Source organism: Muscardinus avellanarius (assembly GCF_963383645.1).
Source record: "Muscardinus avellanarius genome assembly, chromosome: 18".
Classification (NCBI taxonomy): domain Eukaryota; kingdom Metazoa; phylum Chordata; class Mammalia; order Rodentia; family Gliridae; genus Muscardinus; species Muscardinus avellanarius.
In genome coordinates, this window is record NC_137804.1 from 2423032 (window position 1) to 2437907 (window position 14876).

At 42.8% G+C, this 14876-nt stretch overlaps 1 protein-coding gene across 1 annotated transcript in view; it reads left to right on the top strand.

Moving 5' to 3' along the window:
* Window positions 1-14876, top strand: part of STAC (SH3 and cysteine rich domain) — a gene marked incomplete at both ends in the record, with an annotated part of 113123 nt that overhangs the window by 57973 nt on the left and 40274 nt on the right. Inside the window, 3 exons of the mRNA XM_080715250.1 lie at window positions 10799-10899; window positions 12874-12955; window positions 14659-14774. Coding sequence (XP_080571376.1) covers window positions 10799-10899; window positions 12874-12955; window positions 14659-14774 — 299 coding nt within the window. The remainder of the gene's footprint in view (window positions 1-10798; window positions 10900-12873; window positions 12956-14658; window positions 14775-14876) is intronic.

Here is a 14876-nt window from a genome sequence, read left to right on the forward strand (position 1 = left end):
CAAAACAACAAATGAAAAAAAAAAAAAGCAAAAGGGCTAGGGGGTGTAGCTCAGCGGTAGAGTATCCCTGGGTCCAATCCCCAGTATGAGAGAGAGAGAGAGAGAGAGAGAGAGAGAGAGAGAGAGAGAGAAGAGAGAGAGAAGAGCGAGACCAAGTAATAAGAGTCTTCATATGAACATAGCTCTCTTTATTTCCCATGTTCCCAGACTCTGCTGTTATCTTATCAGTATAATAAAAAATGTGAAACTTCCATCTATAAAATGTTTATTTACAAGTCCTTGGCTAAATTTTGAATGTTGATGCTCAGGGCAGGGTAGGAGAATAAGAAAATCACAGAAAAGAAATTCAGCCAAAGAAAAGAGACTCATACTATTGATCATGGTGCTTGCAAGTGCCTTGGTTATTTCTTGAATCATGGCATAGAGATGATATTTCAGGATAATAATGCTTTTTCTGCCATAAAAGAGAAATTTGTGTTTTAGGAGCTATTTAAAGTCATACTTGAGCAGAAATAGGTGACATATAGGGAGATACTTTCAGTGCATAAATAACAGGCCAGAGAGGGGATAACATTATTGAATTTTTTGTCATTTTCTAGAGTTCACCAACTACATGATATCTAGTAAAATTATAGCATGTATATTCTGAATACAAATTTTTCAGAGACTATTGTGTTTCATCTGTTCTATTCAAGAAGAAACAAAACATTGCCCAGGGCAAAAAGAAGGAAGAGAAATCAGCCAGGCTGGAGTTTAAGGAGCGGTGGGGACTAGAAAGAAAGTAGACACAGGCCTGAGTAAACTTTGAGAGTTTCTAAACAGGAAGCTGCGAACCCATTTTCTTCCCATGATATTGCCGCTTCCTGCTTGAGGTTCAGACAAAGCCATGACGACAGATGTCAAGAGGCTGCTTGCCTCTGCCCCATGATTTGCTCCAGGTTTGGTGATGAAGGACCTGCAGGAATAAAGCATCATCTCCAAAAATAAGCATGGGGAGACAGAGACCTATTAAAAACATGTTTCCTGAACATCATCAGCAGTGTTAACAAGGAATGCAACACTGACCTCCTTTAGAATGGCCCTGTTTCACTCAGCATTTCCACTCCTGTGATCTGAAATACCTGACGACCACAACTGAGAGAAAGAAAGATGTATTTGCCCACAGTGCTGGAGGTTTCCACAAAAGAACATAGCATCTTCTTCCTTCCCAACCTGCCACTCCATGGAAGTCCTCTCTCGTGGTAGGGCAGTTGGCACCTCACCCTCTTAGCTACCTGGCCAAAGTCTCAAGGCCCCTGTGCCCTTGATTCAAAAGCCCCACCCACAACCATGCTCTGTCAATTCTGCTTCTGCGGTTTCCCTTGTTCCCTGCCTGTCTTCCGTGCTGGTCCTGCCCTGGTCCAGCCTTCAGTGGGTCTCACATCAACTATTTCAAGAGCTTCCTAAGTTATGGGATTTCTTGCCATTTATCTGTCTCCTCATCTCCTTAAGGCACTGTGGTCACATTCCTTCTGGAATCAAACTGACATCACAAGTCACATTACTGCTTTTCTCAAGAATCCTTGCACTCCCTCATTGCCAGAGGCTCCCAAGCTTGACTGTTTATTCTAAAACTGCCAGTATCTGGCAAAGGTGAAGTAAGGGCTTTGTCTCATCAGACTTGGAGAACGCAAAACTTTATTCACTAGCCCTGAATGTCATTGTCCATACCACTTATGACCCACTAATGCCAAGTGGAGGATCTTCACAATCAAACTCAGATGTGCAAGAGAAGATCGGAAGAGAGGCAGCCAGGGACAGTGGAGACCAAGGGTGGACAGGTTTTTGAACACCTGATTTACCTCCTCTCAATCCCAGTGTCTTTAAAATGGGATTACCAATAACAAGACTACTTCATAAGATTTACCAACAACTAAAACAATGCCTGTAGTGGTACATTGTGGGCTTTTAAACTCAAAAACTGCTCACCACGATTAAAGCTACACATATAAGAAGGCCCTTGGCATTAACTGTAGGCCTGATTCCTAAGAGAACATTTCAGAGGTGGAAGAAAAAAAGACATTGGAGCTAGAAGGGGGGAAAAATCCAGTCCACTTTTTGGAGACCTGGATAAATCAAAGTCTCCATTCTTAAGAGAGCAGACCAGTTCTGAAGAAGGCAAATGATACCACAACCCTTGAAAATCTTCAGAAAAGAAAAAAAGAAAACAGAGCAGCAAAGGTTATTAACACTGGGACCAAAGGTGTCAAGTCCAGATGTTTCCCAGATGGTCATGAGAAGACGATCGTTCAGAAGGACATCTCCCAAAACTCGAAGCCAAACACATGTTACAGAAGGAAAGCTGACCAGCCATGTTATTACGATGTGAACCTATGGCCCAGAGGGCGAAGGGTACGGACTCCAAACACCAGGCCCTGAGCCAACCCAACCCCGACTGCTATTTTTAAAGCCAAGTGCGGGTGAGGGGAGGGGGAAGTAGAGACAATTTTTCCACTAGTCAGGAACCTAAATAGGAAAGATCAACAGAGGCATTTATAAACAATGAATGCCATTAAATTTTTTTAAAGCTAAGACGGGGTTGGAAACTATGTAGAATAGTAAAGAATGGGGAACCTAAAGCAGGGAAAGATGGCCCAGGGGTCTTCAAATTTTTAATGGCCCTTTTATACTTGCTTGGTGGCATTTCAAAAGCCCCTAGTGAATTACTATGTTACTGCGTTTCCCGGAAAACTTGAAAACGGTCTTGTTAATTGAATCCGAGATAGGGGTAGGGGAGAGATAGGATGGGTTATTTTTAATCAAGATCCCATGACTAGAGTTCAACTGAGATGGAAAAATATGTTCTCTTTCTCCCCTTTAACAGAAACCTAACTGCTGAGTGATGTCTGGAGTTTAGGGGCAATCTAAAATATAATGCTCTGACTCCAAAGCTCCAGCACCAGCCAGTACACTACACTGTGAAGACAGAAAAAGTAATCAAGGGCTCCTGCGGGGAGGATGAGGACAAGGTTGTGGAAAGCCCTGTTTGGGGTTGTGTCTGCTTAACTTCCCAGCATGGTTTGACAAGAAGGCCATTAGATGCAGAGGCTACAGACTAGCACCATGGGAGCTGTCATATCACTTTGCTCCTCTGAACCTAGTTTATTTATTTGTAAAATGAGAGAGCCTGCTAGATCGGAGAGGGAATATTGGTTCCCATACTAAATGATTGGTAGTACATGCCAGGGGAACCTCCTAAATCTGCACCAAATAACTTCATCAGAAAATTTTAGTAACTAATTAGCAATGTCCGTCATGTACCCAAAATGAAGGGCTTCACAGCGGAGGCTATGTGTTTGCTATTCAGAGGCTACTACTAATCTATAAAGCTGGATGTCTTAAAAATGTAAGGTGTAGCTGGGCATAGTGGCGCACGCTTGTAATCCCCACGCTTGGGAGGCGGAGACAGGAGGATGGCGCAGGTTCAAAGCCAGCTGCACGCTGGCTTAAGAGACCCTGTTTCCAAATAAAAATATATTTAAAAAAATAGGTCTGGGAGTGTATCCTGGAGGTAGAAGGGCTTCTAGGAACCCCAGTACCACCAAAAAAAAAAAAAAGTAAGGTATATGCAAATCACCTGGAATTCTGATTGAAATGTCTGTCCTGATGTAATGGCTCTGAAATAGGGCCTGAGATTTTGCGTTCCTCCCAGGGTCTCAAATGCTGCTGCTGCTGCTGCTGCTGCTGCTGCTGCTGCTGCTGCTGCTGCTGCTGCTGCTGCTGCTGCTGCTCTGTTGACTGCTCTTTGAGTTACAAGGCTATAAGGCATCATCTTGACCAAACTCCATGACAATGAAACTCATCAAGCCACTAAGACGCCTGTGGAAGCCCTTTGAAACTTGAGAGATGGAAAAATAAGTACAGAAGTAGTTGAGAAGATAGCTATTTTAATAAGATTTCTAATTTTCCTGTGTAGATATTCATTTTATTCTTTTTTTTTTTTCTCCATGGATGCTTAATAAAAGCAGAGGACTCTGGTAGATAGTTGGAGAGGCACACATAGATCCTTGATCAAAGGCATAATCAAAGTGCTAGTAAAAACTAAACAGGGATGCACTCCTTCTACCTGAGAAGGAAGAAGTCAGTGAAAGTTCCATAAAGAGACTGATATCTCCCAGATGTAGCGGTGCACACCTAGAATCCTACTACACCAGAGGTAGAGATAGGAGGAGCTCAGGTTTGAGGTCAGCCTCAGCATAGCATCAAGACCCTCAGCAACCTAGGGAGACCTTGTTTCAAAAAATATATATAAAAATAGGGCGGGAGGATAACTTGGAGGTGGAATGCCCCTGGGTTCAATCGCCAGTACTGCACACACCTGCGTGCGTGCGCACACACACATACACACACACACACACACACACACACACACACACGATCATGATATCTAAATTGGACACCGGAATGATCATTAGTTAACCCTTCCTACCAAAGCATCTACAGCTCCTAGAAGCATTGTACTGTTGAGTCCAGAGCCAACACATAGCTATTGTCTTCCAAAGTGGAACAAAGTCGACTCTCAATTTCTCAGAAGCTGATAGATAGTCTACAGATTAATTCAGCTTCCTCACTGCCTCTCTGTCCTCTGGCAGACGTCTCATGTGGGCCACATCCAAAAGGCAAAGCAAGTGGTTTCGTTACCTGGCTTTGGTTCAGAAGTGATATTCCAACGGTTCTAAGCTGGGCATAGTGGTACACGCCTGTAATCCCAGTACTTGGGAGGCTAAGACAGGAGGACCATGATGCAAGTCCAGCCTCAGCAACTTAGGTTTAGTTTCAAAATTAAAAAAGAGGCCGGGCGTGGTGGCTCGTGCTTGTAATCCCAGCATTTGGGAGGCGGAGACCGGAGGATCCAGTTCGAGGACAGCCTCAGCTACTTAGCGAGGCTCTTCACAATTCAGTGAGACCCTGTTTCAAAAAATAAAAAAACTAAAAAAAATAGAGCTGGGGTGTAACTCAGAGGTAGAATGCCCCCCTGGGATCCATCCTAAGTACCACCAAAAAAAAAAAAAAGGGCTGAGGATATAGCTTAGAGATAAAAATGCCCACTATATTTATAGGGGTGTGTGTGTGTGTGTGTGTATGTGTGTGTGTTGGGGAATTTTTCCCAAATCATGTTAAAGGGTGTTTTATTATTTAAATTATATTCATTTTATCAAATAAATTATGAAAATGAGCCAGGAGTGGTGGCGCACGCTTGTAATCCCAGTACTTGGGAAGCTGAGACAGGAGGATTACGGTTCGTGCACAGTCTCAGCTACTTAGTGAGGCCCTCTGCAATTAGTGAGACCCTTTTTCAAAATAAAGAATCAAAATAGGGCTGGAGGTCTAGCTTGGAGGTAGAATAACTCTGGGTTCCATCTCCATTAGCACCAAAAGATTATGAAAATGATTCTGCAGTTGTACAAACTGGAAGCCAACCAGATATCAATTCACTGCAAATTCAAATGCAATGCCATGATTAAATTTACTTTATTACACAGTTTATTTTTTATCATAAAATTTCTTTTTTTTTAAATTGTGCCTTGTAGTCATACATCTTAATGGGGTACAAGATGGTGGAGCCATACATGCACACATCACTCATTTAGCCCTTCCCCATTCTCTTAATTACTTCTGTTAAGTAATCTCCACTATAACCCATGGTTTTATCCCATTTCACCTTTAACTAAACGTACATAAAATTTGACTAAGGGTTAAGTCGTACCTGGATGGGAAAAACCTTCTCAAAATCACTCTGGCCAATTGTTTAACATACATATGTAATTAATTTCATTTAAAGAAAAAACCAGAGCTTATCATCTAATGTAGAAGATATCAGTCACCATCATTGAGAAAAAAAGATCTTCAATATTTTCTCCCAACATTCATGTGCAGGCTTCTTCATGCTCTAGAATGAAGATTTAGTTCTCTGCAAATGGCTCATTTATCTGAGATAGCAAGTGATATCATGCTCATGAACCAGCCCAGTGCATAACACCTAATTGTTGTATTGGCTTGTATTGGTCCATCCCTGACTTCATTTGACCACCAGGGTTAACATTCTTAAGAAATTTCAACTATAACTCATACAAATGTCTTAGATTTATAACCAAACTTCAAACATCCAGTGGAGAATTAAAGACCCTGAAATACACTAGCCCCAATTCCTTGCATCTCCCCACGCCCACAGCGATGTTATTCCTAGGAACCAAAGTGACCCTGTTTCCAGACACTTCATTTCTTATTTGCCTTTTATCCACAGTTGTACAAGAGAATAAAGACAGATGGTACGGGAAGTACTACAATGGAAATGCCTCATCCCAGATTCGCTTCTGAAAGGCAAACACTTCCTCTAATTTTTCCCCGACATTTATGTCAGTATTTCCAAATATTGTGCGTCTGCTGCTATTTATCGATCAATCAAACAGTTGTCAGCTTCCTGCTGTACAAGATAAGGACTCAGCTCTCTGGCCACCTCGTGTTTCTTTCTTCCCTTTTCTGGCCTTTTCTAAAGAGCTTCATCACATGCTTGGCCCCTTTCTCCCTCTTCTCAAGATGTTTTAACACAGTTTTGTGCTAACTAGATGGTCCATTGATGCACTGTGTGTGACTATAATCAATTTCTAATTCAAGTATTGTACTATGATTACATTTCTTTTCTTATAGTATATTTTTATCATTTAGAAATTGCCTTTTTACTTCCTTTATTTTGCATGTGTCTGTAATATTTTCAAATGCGCCCACAGATCTGTCAAATACCAAACCTATTACAATATCCATACCTTAAAAGCATCAATAAACTTCGAAGATCCTCTTCTCTTTTTTTCCAATCTCCTTCCTCACTTTATCTCGTAGCGCCAGTCTAGGTCTATTGGAGGGTGTCATAGGTAAGTACCACCTACCTCTCCTTTTTGTCAGTTCTGTCCTGTACTAAATATTATGTTTTCCTGTGTTTTGATTTATTCCCTCATTTTTCGAAGTCAATTCTCCAAAAGCATTTTTTAAAAATTAATTATGTAGCCGGGCGTGGTGGCGCACGCTTGTAATCCCCGCGCTTGAGAGACAGAGACAGGAGAATTGCTCTGGTTCGAAGCCAACCGCGCTGGCTTAAGAGACACTGTTTCAAAAAATATAAAATAGGTCTGGGAGTGTATCCCGGAGGTAGAAGGGCTTCCAGGAACCCCAGTACCACCCCCCAAAAAAGTTGAGTATGTAGAAAGTAAACATTTTGAGGCCCTAAAGATCAGAAAATAGATTTATTCCACCTTCACAGGTATTTGTTAATTCAGCTGTCTTAAAGTTCTGGGTCAGATGCCATTTTCTTTCCAAATCTTAGAATCCAATCGTTGTTGAAGTTCTATCATCATATAGTTTCCAAGTTGCAATTGAGAAGTCCAATGTTTCTGTCTTCTGTTAAATTGCTTACTATATCTTCACTTGCTTTCCTTTTTCCAAATATATGTTAAATTTACTTCTACTCTTGCCACTCTTATAATAAGCTTGTGTTCTAGAGTTGATACTACAGTTTTTTTATTTCCCACCTATATTTTTAGTGAGTTTTTGGTATAATTACATGGGAAGTTCTTGTGACCCGTCCACCATTGTTTACCCAAAGTCTAAGTGTAGCTTTTATGTTTAGGTATTTAAACCTATGCAATCCTAACCAAGCATCGTGGCACACTCCTGATTCCAACACTTAGAAGGCTGAGGCAGGAGAATCACAGGTTCAAAGCCAGCCTCAGCAATTTAGAAAGACCTTCAGCAACCCAGCAAGACTCTGTTACAAAATAATAGCAAAGTCGAGTGTGGTTGTGCACACCTGTAATCCCAGCGCTTGGGAGGCTGAGACAGGAGGATAATGCAGGTTTGAAGCCAGCGTCAGCTACTTAGTGAGGCTCTCAGCAACTTAGTGAGACCCTGTTTCCAAATAAAATATAAAATCCTGGGAGTGTAGCCCAGAGGTAGAAAGCCCCTAGGTTCCATCCCCAGTGCCACTAACAACAACAACAACAACAACAACAACAACAACAACAACAACTAAAAATGAAGCTAAAGATGTAGATCAGAAGTAGAATGCCTCTGGGTTCAATCCCCAGTAGCAAAACAAAACAAACAACAAAAATAAAATTATGGAATCTTTCTTTAGATGCATACAGCTTCTGATTTACAATGGCTCAACTTAGGAATTTTCTATTCTTGGTGGCATAAAAGCCACATACATTCTATAGAAACCACACTTCAGATTTTGACCTTTGTCCAAGTTGATGATGAACTGTACAACACTCTACAGCGTACTGTGTTACTGAACTAGATTCAGCAGGTCAAATGTAGCAAATGCATGTCTAACTTAGTATTTTCAACTTATAATGTGTTTGTTAGGACATAACCCCATTATTAGTCAAGGAACACTATTCTGTTAGCAACCCTGATAGTTAGGTAAACTACTCACATTTAGTGATGACACAGCTGAGGCTCCAAGAATATTAGCAGTTTTTATTTTTAAGATTAGAGACCCTCATGAGACATTCAGAACTTAAAACTAAGTACTCCCTTCTAGTTGGGCCTATGGGACAGGACACAGTGAGCAATGTGTTTGTGATGGAAGTCACTAGTAATAAAACAAACCAGGCCACAGCTTCTCCACATCTTACTACAATAAACTAACGCCACCGCTGTGATGTAAATCATTCCTTTGAACTGTTCTCTGAGCTTCTGAGTGCACGCGCTCCTCTTAAATCACCCTTGTTATTCCACAGTGGAAATTGGAACACCTAAAACCAAGTAACCCCTGGTGGTCTGCCTCGTACAAAATAGGGAGTGCATGGAAGAGAGGCAGAAAACTGAAAGCACCGTGTTTGGGTCTGAAGGAAAATATACATTAATATATAATGACACTATTTCAGACTCTCCTCTTTGAAGTTGCGACTGACCTTCCCACATGGGGCTCAAAGAGTGTTCTCTAGTATGAGAGCAAAAATTAATAACGATAAGTTATTTTCCAAGTCTAGTCTTATGAAAGGATAGCAGCCTTCCAACCAAGTGGTGATTCTCAAAAGGGAAAAGAGACTTGCCAGCATTTATGAACACATATACCCGATAATTTAGGGTGAGTATCTGTGTTGCTTCAGCTCTGTGTCTGTGGTTGTCACAGCAGACACACCTTGTGCTAAATGATACCTTCCTGAGGGGGTTTTCAGATCATATCTTCTGAAGGGGTTTTAGTTTCTTTCCCATTCAGATCCTCGGAGTCCCACTGCCACTCTGGGTGGCCTTCTTGGGTAGCATTCTCCATCATCCACATCTGACTTCACCCATCCTTTTACTGAGAAGCCCACAGAGCACAGCCTTGCCTATAAAGTCATCTCACCTCCATATCCATGTCTCTCACCCTAAGACTTCTCCAGGCCTGGTATGGCCATCACCGTGTGTCCTGTAAATTCCAGAGGACACAGGCCCAGATTTTTCTAGATAGTCTCCTTGTGGACCTTACAGTGAGCCTAAGGAGACAACCAGTCACCCCCACCCTTCTCATGATGGTAGAGGAGAGATGCTTCTGGTGGTGCCGTAGCAGCTCCACAAAGAAGTCCCCTCCATCATCCCTCCTTTCTTCCTCTTCTCCAGGGTACTTGCGGTGCTAGGTCATTTAAGAGTAGTAAAACCTACTCGTCATGACGCCTGCATAGTGCCTGCCTTCTCCATACTTTGGTAAGTCAGAGCAGATGGCCCCTCTCATTCTGCATTCTCTTGTCCTGGACCAAGTGGAAGCAGAAGCATGCCACTTTAACATCGCCTCCTGGCCTCCAGCCAGCCACCTTCTGAGTGACAAATGCCTAGCACCACTGCCATCTTCCTAAACACTTGTGCCTCCCCTGCCCTGGCATCTCATTGCCTCTCTAGGGCCACTGCCTTTGGCTCTGTGCAGCAATAAGGCAGGATGGCTCTCTACCTCTCCTGTCCTCCTCTGCCTTTCTCCTTCTGACCCTATGTGGCATCTCATCCCAAGAAGCTAAGTGACTCACAACAACTGATGTCACTGCCACCCACCTCCTCATTCTCTTTCCCCAGGTAGGCACTGGTGTCTGCTTGAGTCCCCTCCCTTTGTAGATGACCATCAGCCCTGCCTGTACACAGTCCTGACATTCTCTCTTTATCAGTTGTCATCCTGAGAGTTTGTCCAAACCTCAGACCTTGTGATAAAAAGACAAGTGAACGCCAGGTGTGGTGTCACAGGCTTGTAATCCCAGCATTCAGGAGGCTGAGACAGGAGGATCATGGTTCAGGGACAGCCTCAGCTATTTAGTGAGGCCCTTTGCAACTCCATGAGACCCTGTTTCAAAATAAAAGAATAAAAAATAAGGCTAGGGGTGTAGCTCAGAGGTAGAATGCCTCTGGGTTCCATCCCCAGTACCACACACAAAAAAAAAAAGGACAAGTGAGAATAGATAAAATGCTAGCTCTACTCAGTGAAACACAGCAAAGTAGAATTGAGTAACCTATATGAACGCAAAAGAAAGTGGCTGGAACTAGCTTGAGTTGACAGAACAAAGGTTTCGGTTTGCAGACACTGTAAATAGAGAAGAAACGAGGGAGAAACCAGACCCGGTACCTGAGGTAGAAAGGATGGGAGAAGACAAAAGATTATAACATTTTTCCCAGTTTGGGGGTGATAAGGAAGAATTTCCTAGTTATTGGAATAACCCCTTTGTCAGTGATTTTTGGCTGTTCGCCAGGGAAGAGCGGGTTGCCTCCTAACCCGGGTTTGCCTTGTGCCTGAAAGGAACAAATGCTAAGCACGGACTACGCTGCAGAGCCTGCAAGATGAACATCCACCACAAGTGCGCTGACGGCCTGGCACCCCAGCGATGCATGGGCAAGCTGGTAAGAGTTGAGCCCAAAGGGCGCCCCGGACCCACTGGCCTTTCCTAATTGTCATAATGATGGAGCAGAGGTAGAGCTGTAGCAACCCTCTAGGCAAAGGCTCTTTTTTGAAAAGGAATCAGGTCTCCCCGGCCGGGACTTTCCCAGTTCTAACATCTGGAACCCCTCATCCTCAGACCATTCCAGTTTTCCAAGTGAAAGTCGTGAATGCCAGGGAACCCTCAGTCCCAGGCAAGCTAGGATGGTTGGTTGAACTAGTGCTGAATTGGCTAATCAGAGCCATGACTGGAGTGTCGAGTGATGACTAGATACTCTTCCCCCATGAAAGTGGGCAGAGTAGCCGGGCGTGGTGGTACACACTTGTAATCCCAGTACTTGGGAGGCTGAGACAGGAGGATCACACAGGTTCGAAGCCAGCCTCGGCTACTTAAGTGAGGCTCTCGGCAACTTAGTGAGACCCTGTTTCCAAATAAAAAATAAAGGTATTTCTACCCAAAGGTAGAAAGCCCCTGGGTTCCACCCCCAGCACCACAAAAAATATAGATAATAAATAAAATAAGATCTTAAAAAAAAGAAAGTGGACAGGGTAATAAAAGTCTATACCACTTTAACACAATCATGTTGGCCAAACTAAGGGAAATTGGACGGTCTTGGCATGTTCTGGATAGATCAGACCATTTCAGGAGTGTGGTCTTCAGTTCTTGGACTGCACATTAATAAAAAAAAAAACAACCAAAAGCACATTTGATAGTATTTGAAACTAGGATGGCCAATGGAGTGTACCAAGAATGCATGTTCCAGAGAATAGTTAAGTGAGACATACTGTCTTCAAAAACTATAAAATCGTCACAGAAAAGGGGTTCAATTGTCTTTTCTCTTTCTAAGGAGAAGACTTGGAATCAGTATGGGCCAAGTCGTAACACTCAGAGATAATGTCACAAAAGACCTGCCTCTTTGGTCAGGGGTTGTTCCTGCCCCCCCCCACCATCACTGCAGAAATTCTCTGGAATGATTGACACAAACACCAAGTAGGATGAAAGAAAGCACGTTTATTATACCAGCGGGCACAGAGTTAGAATAGTTTCTGAAAAGCTTTGGCCCTGAGCTCCATATGAGCTCTCATTTTATAGAAGAAAGGGTGGAAGTCTGCAGGCAGGCTTATAGAAGTTGAAACGTGGCAGTTAGTGATTAGAGGAAATCCCTGAAGAGGTTATAACCTACATGACTTACGACCTATGTACGGCCTAATCTTCATGTGGTTTCCTAAATACAGGGCCTTCCATTTTAGTAACTTTTCTGCCACAAGAGTGATGACAAAGGAGTTAGTCACACCCCTAGAAGCCTTAAAGAGGATCCTGGGATTCTTGGAGGGACCAGGCCACCAAGTTTCCTCCTAGCACTGCAGTATAGTAAGGCCAGTTTCTTTAAAAGTTCATCCACATACTCTGGTTTGCAGTGTCCTCTCCTCACCCGCCCCCCTTCTCCTTCTCCTTCTTCTGTGGTGAGTCCCACGAGCCAAAGACCATGGATAGAAGATCAGAAAAAGAGAACAGAATACAGAAAGAAGCCCAAGTGATTCTGGGCTCTGCTTCTCTCAAGATGTACAAGGGCCTTTTAGGGCTGTCCTGAGATGTTTTCCCACACCCAGGACTTTTCAGAATTTACCAAATATGATAATAAACCATGGTGAATTAATGCAAGGATGTGCTCTTGTCCCAGGTGATGACAAGGACCCAGCACACGTGGAGGTGCAGGAGGAGCAGGGCAGCGGGCCAGGGCCAGAGCTGGCTTTCTGCACAGAGCATAAGTTGCTTATTACCATTTAGACACCCCAACCCCCTGCCAGCGATGAGTTATCAAATAGGATGTCAGCCTTCTAAGAAAGACAAACCGGTTTTATTTTTAGGGCTCCTGTGGGGCTCCCTCCATATCCTTAGGGACACTAAGCCCTCCTTTCTCTCCTTCTCTCTCTAGCCAAAGGGGTTTCGGCGTTACTACAGCTCCCCCTTGCTCATCCATGAACAGTTTGGATGCATTAAGGAAGTCATGCCCATCGGTGAGTTGGGTGTTGAGCAGAAGTCAGAGGTGTCTGGCCCCCTCCAGAGGCTGCAAACTAGTGGGTGTCTCTGTGTATTTGTGTGGTAGCTGTCTGGGTTGTAATTGTTTTGCTGGAGGGAAACCATAAGGTGGACCAAATTCTCCAGGAACTTCCATCCTCTTCCTGATGAAGATAGAAAAACACCCAAGTCCCAACGTCTGTCTCTTTGCTCTTCCAACCATCAAGAGCATGGAAGAATTAGGAGCTTGAGGCACAGTACCCCCATACCCGCTGCGGGGCAGAGCCACAGACCCGCTGTGTCCTTCAACAGATACCTGGGCCTGCCCAGCCCTAGAAAGTGGGAACAACGATCACTGGTTTTCAAAATTGCTGTCATATAATGTACACACACATATACAATATATTGATTACATTGTACATTTATGTACTATATATTACACTGTACATATACACAATTTACAGCATCGTATGTGTATATGTATGTATACATAGTGTACTATATATGGTATGTATACATACATGTACCTATGTATATACATATTTGATGCAATATATACTGTACACATGTACAATGTAATATATAGTATATTATATTTAAATATAATATAATATATATTGTGAGCCAGGCGTGGTGGCACATGCTTGTAATCCTAGTACTTGGGAGGCTGAGAAAGGAGGATCTCACAGGTTAGAGGACAGCTTCAGCAACTTAGTGAGGCCCTGTTTCCAAATAAAAAGTAAAATAGATCATGGGGCATATCTTGGAGATAGAAGATCCCTGGGTTTATTTCCAGACACACACACACACACACACACACACACACACACACACACACACACTATGTATATATATATATATATATATATATATATAGTATGTGTGTATATACATATATATGCAAGTCTACATATGTACACAGATATAAGGCAATATGTTATATCTGTACATATATGTATGCAAATATATTTATAAATAATATATTATAATATATTGCATACATATGTGTATTGTGTACATATATACCTATATGTGTATAATATATTGTATATAAAGCATCATGTATAATGTAATAATTAGCAATATATATTATTATCTATAATAGGATATATTTATTTATGCTGAGTAGGAACTCAGTGAATATTATTCTCTAATGAGACCCAAAAATACCCTATATTTATAGATATGTCTGGCTTGGATTTCTTTTTAATATCTTTCAATTTGCTCCTATTTCTTCTTGTCTCTGTGAATTTCCACACCAATTTTTGACTTTTATGTAGTACAGGTTTTAGATTAGAAATGTATAAACTAGAAAACTTTAATTAAAAATTCATGAAGCCTAGTCATTTCAAATTCTCCTGCTTCGAATATCATCTCTCAAGACTTTGTACCTTAGTGAGCAGAACACCCCACTAGAGAAAATGGTGTCTGGAGTTCTGGGGGTGGATAATGCAGGAGACACGGCCACTTGGGTAGAATTTCAGGGCAGAGTTCTAGCTGGAGGTTCTGGGTGCCCTAGTGAATGCAGGCACGTTGGGGCGGAGTCTCATGCATGAGGACAGCGTGAGCTCAGATAGCCCCATCCTCCCAGGAGCTCGCAGGTCTCATGCAGAGAGCCTGTTTCCCAGAGCTGTGACCCAGGAGTTGTAGCAGGTGCTTGGCTGAGCCTTCTTTCTCAGATGGGCTTTCTCTTCTGTTGCAGCCTGTGGCAATAAGGTGGACCCTGTCTACGAGACCTTGCGCTTCGGCACCTCCCTGGCCCAGAGGACGAAGAAGGGCAACTCTGGCAGTGGCTCTGACTCGCCGCACAGGACCTCTGTAATTACCTTCTTCCTCTCTCGGTTGCCCCAAGGTGTCTTAGGCAGGGCCAGGTTGGGGCACTGTGATGTGAGGGACCTCACCTAAATGCATCCTGAGCGT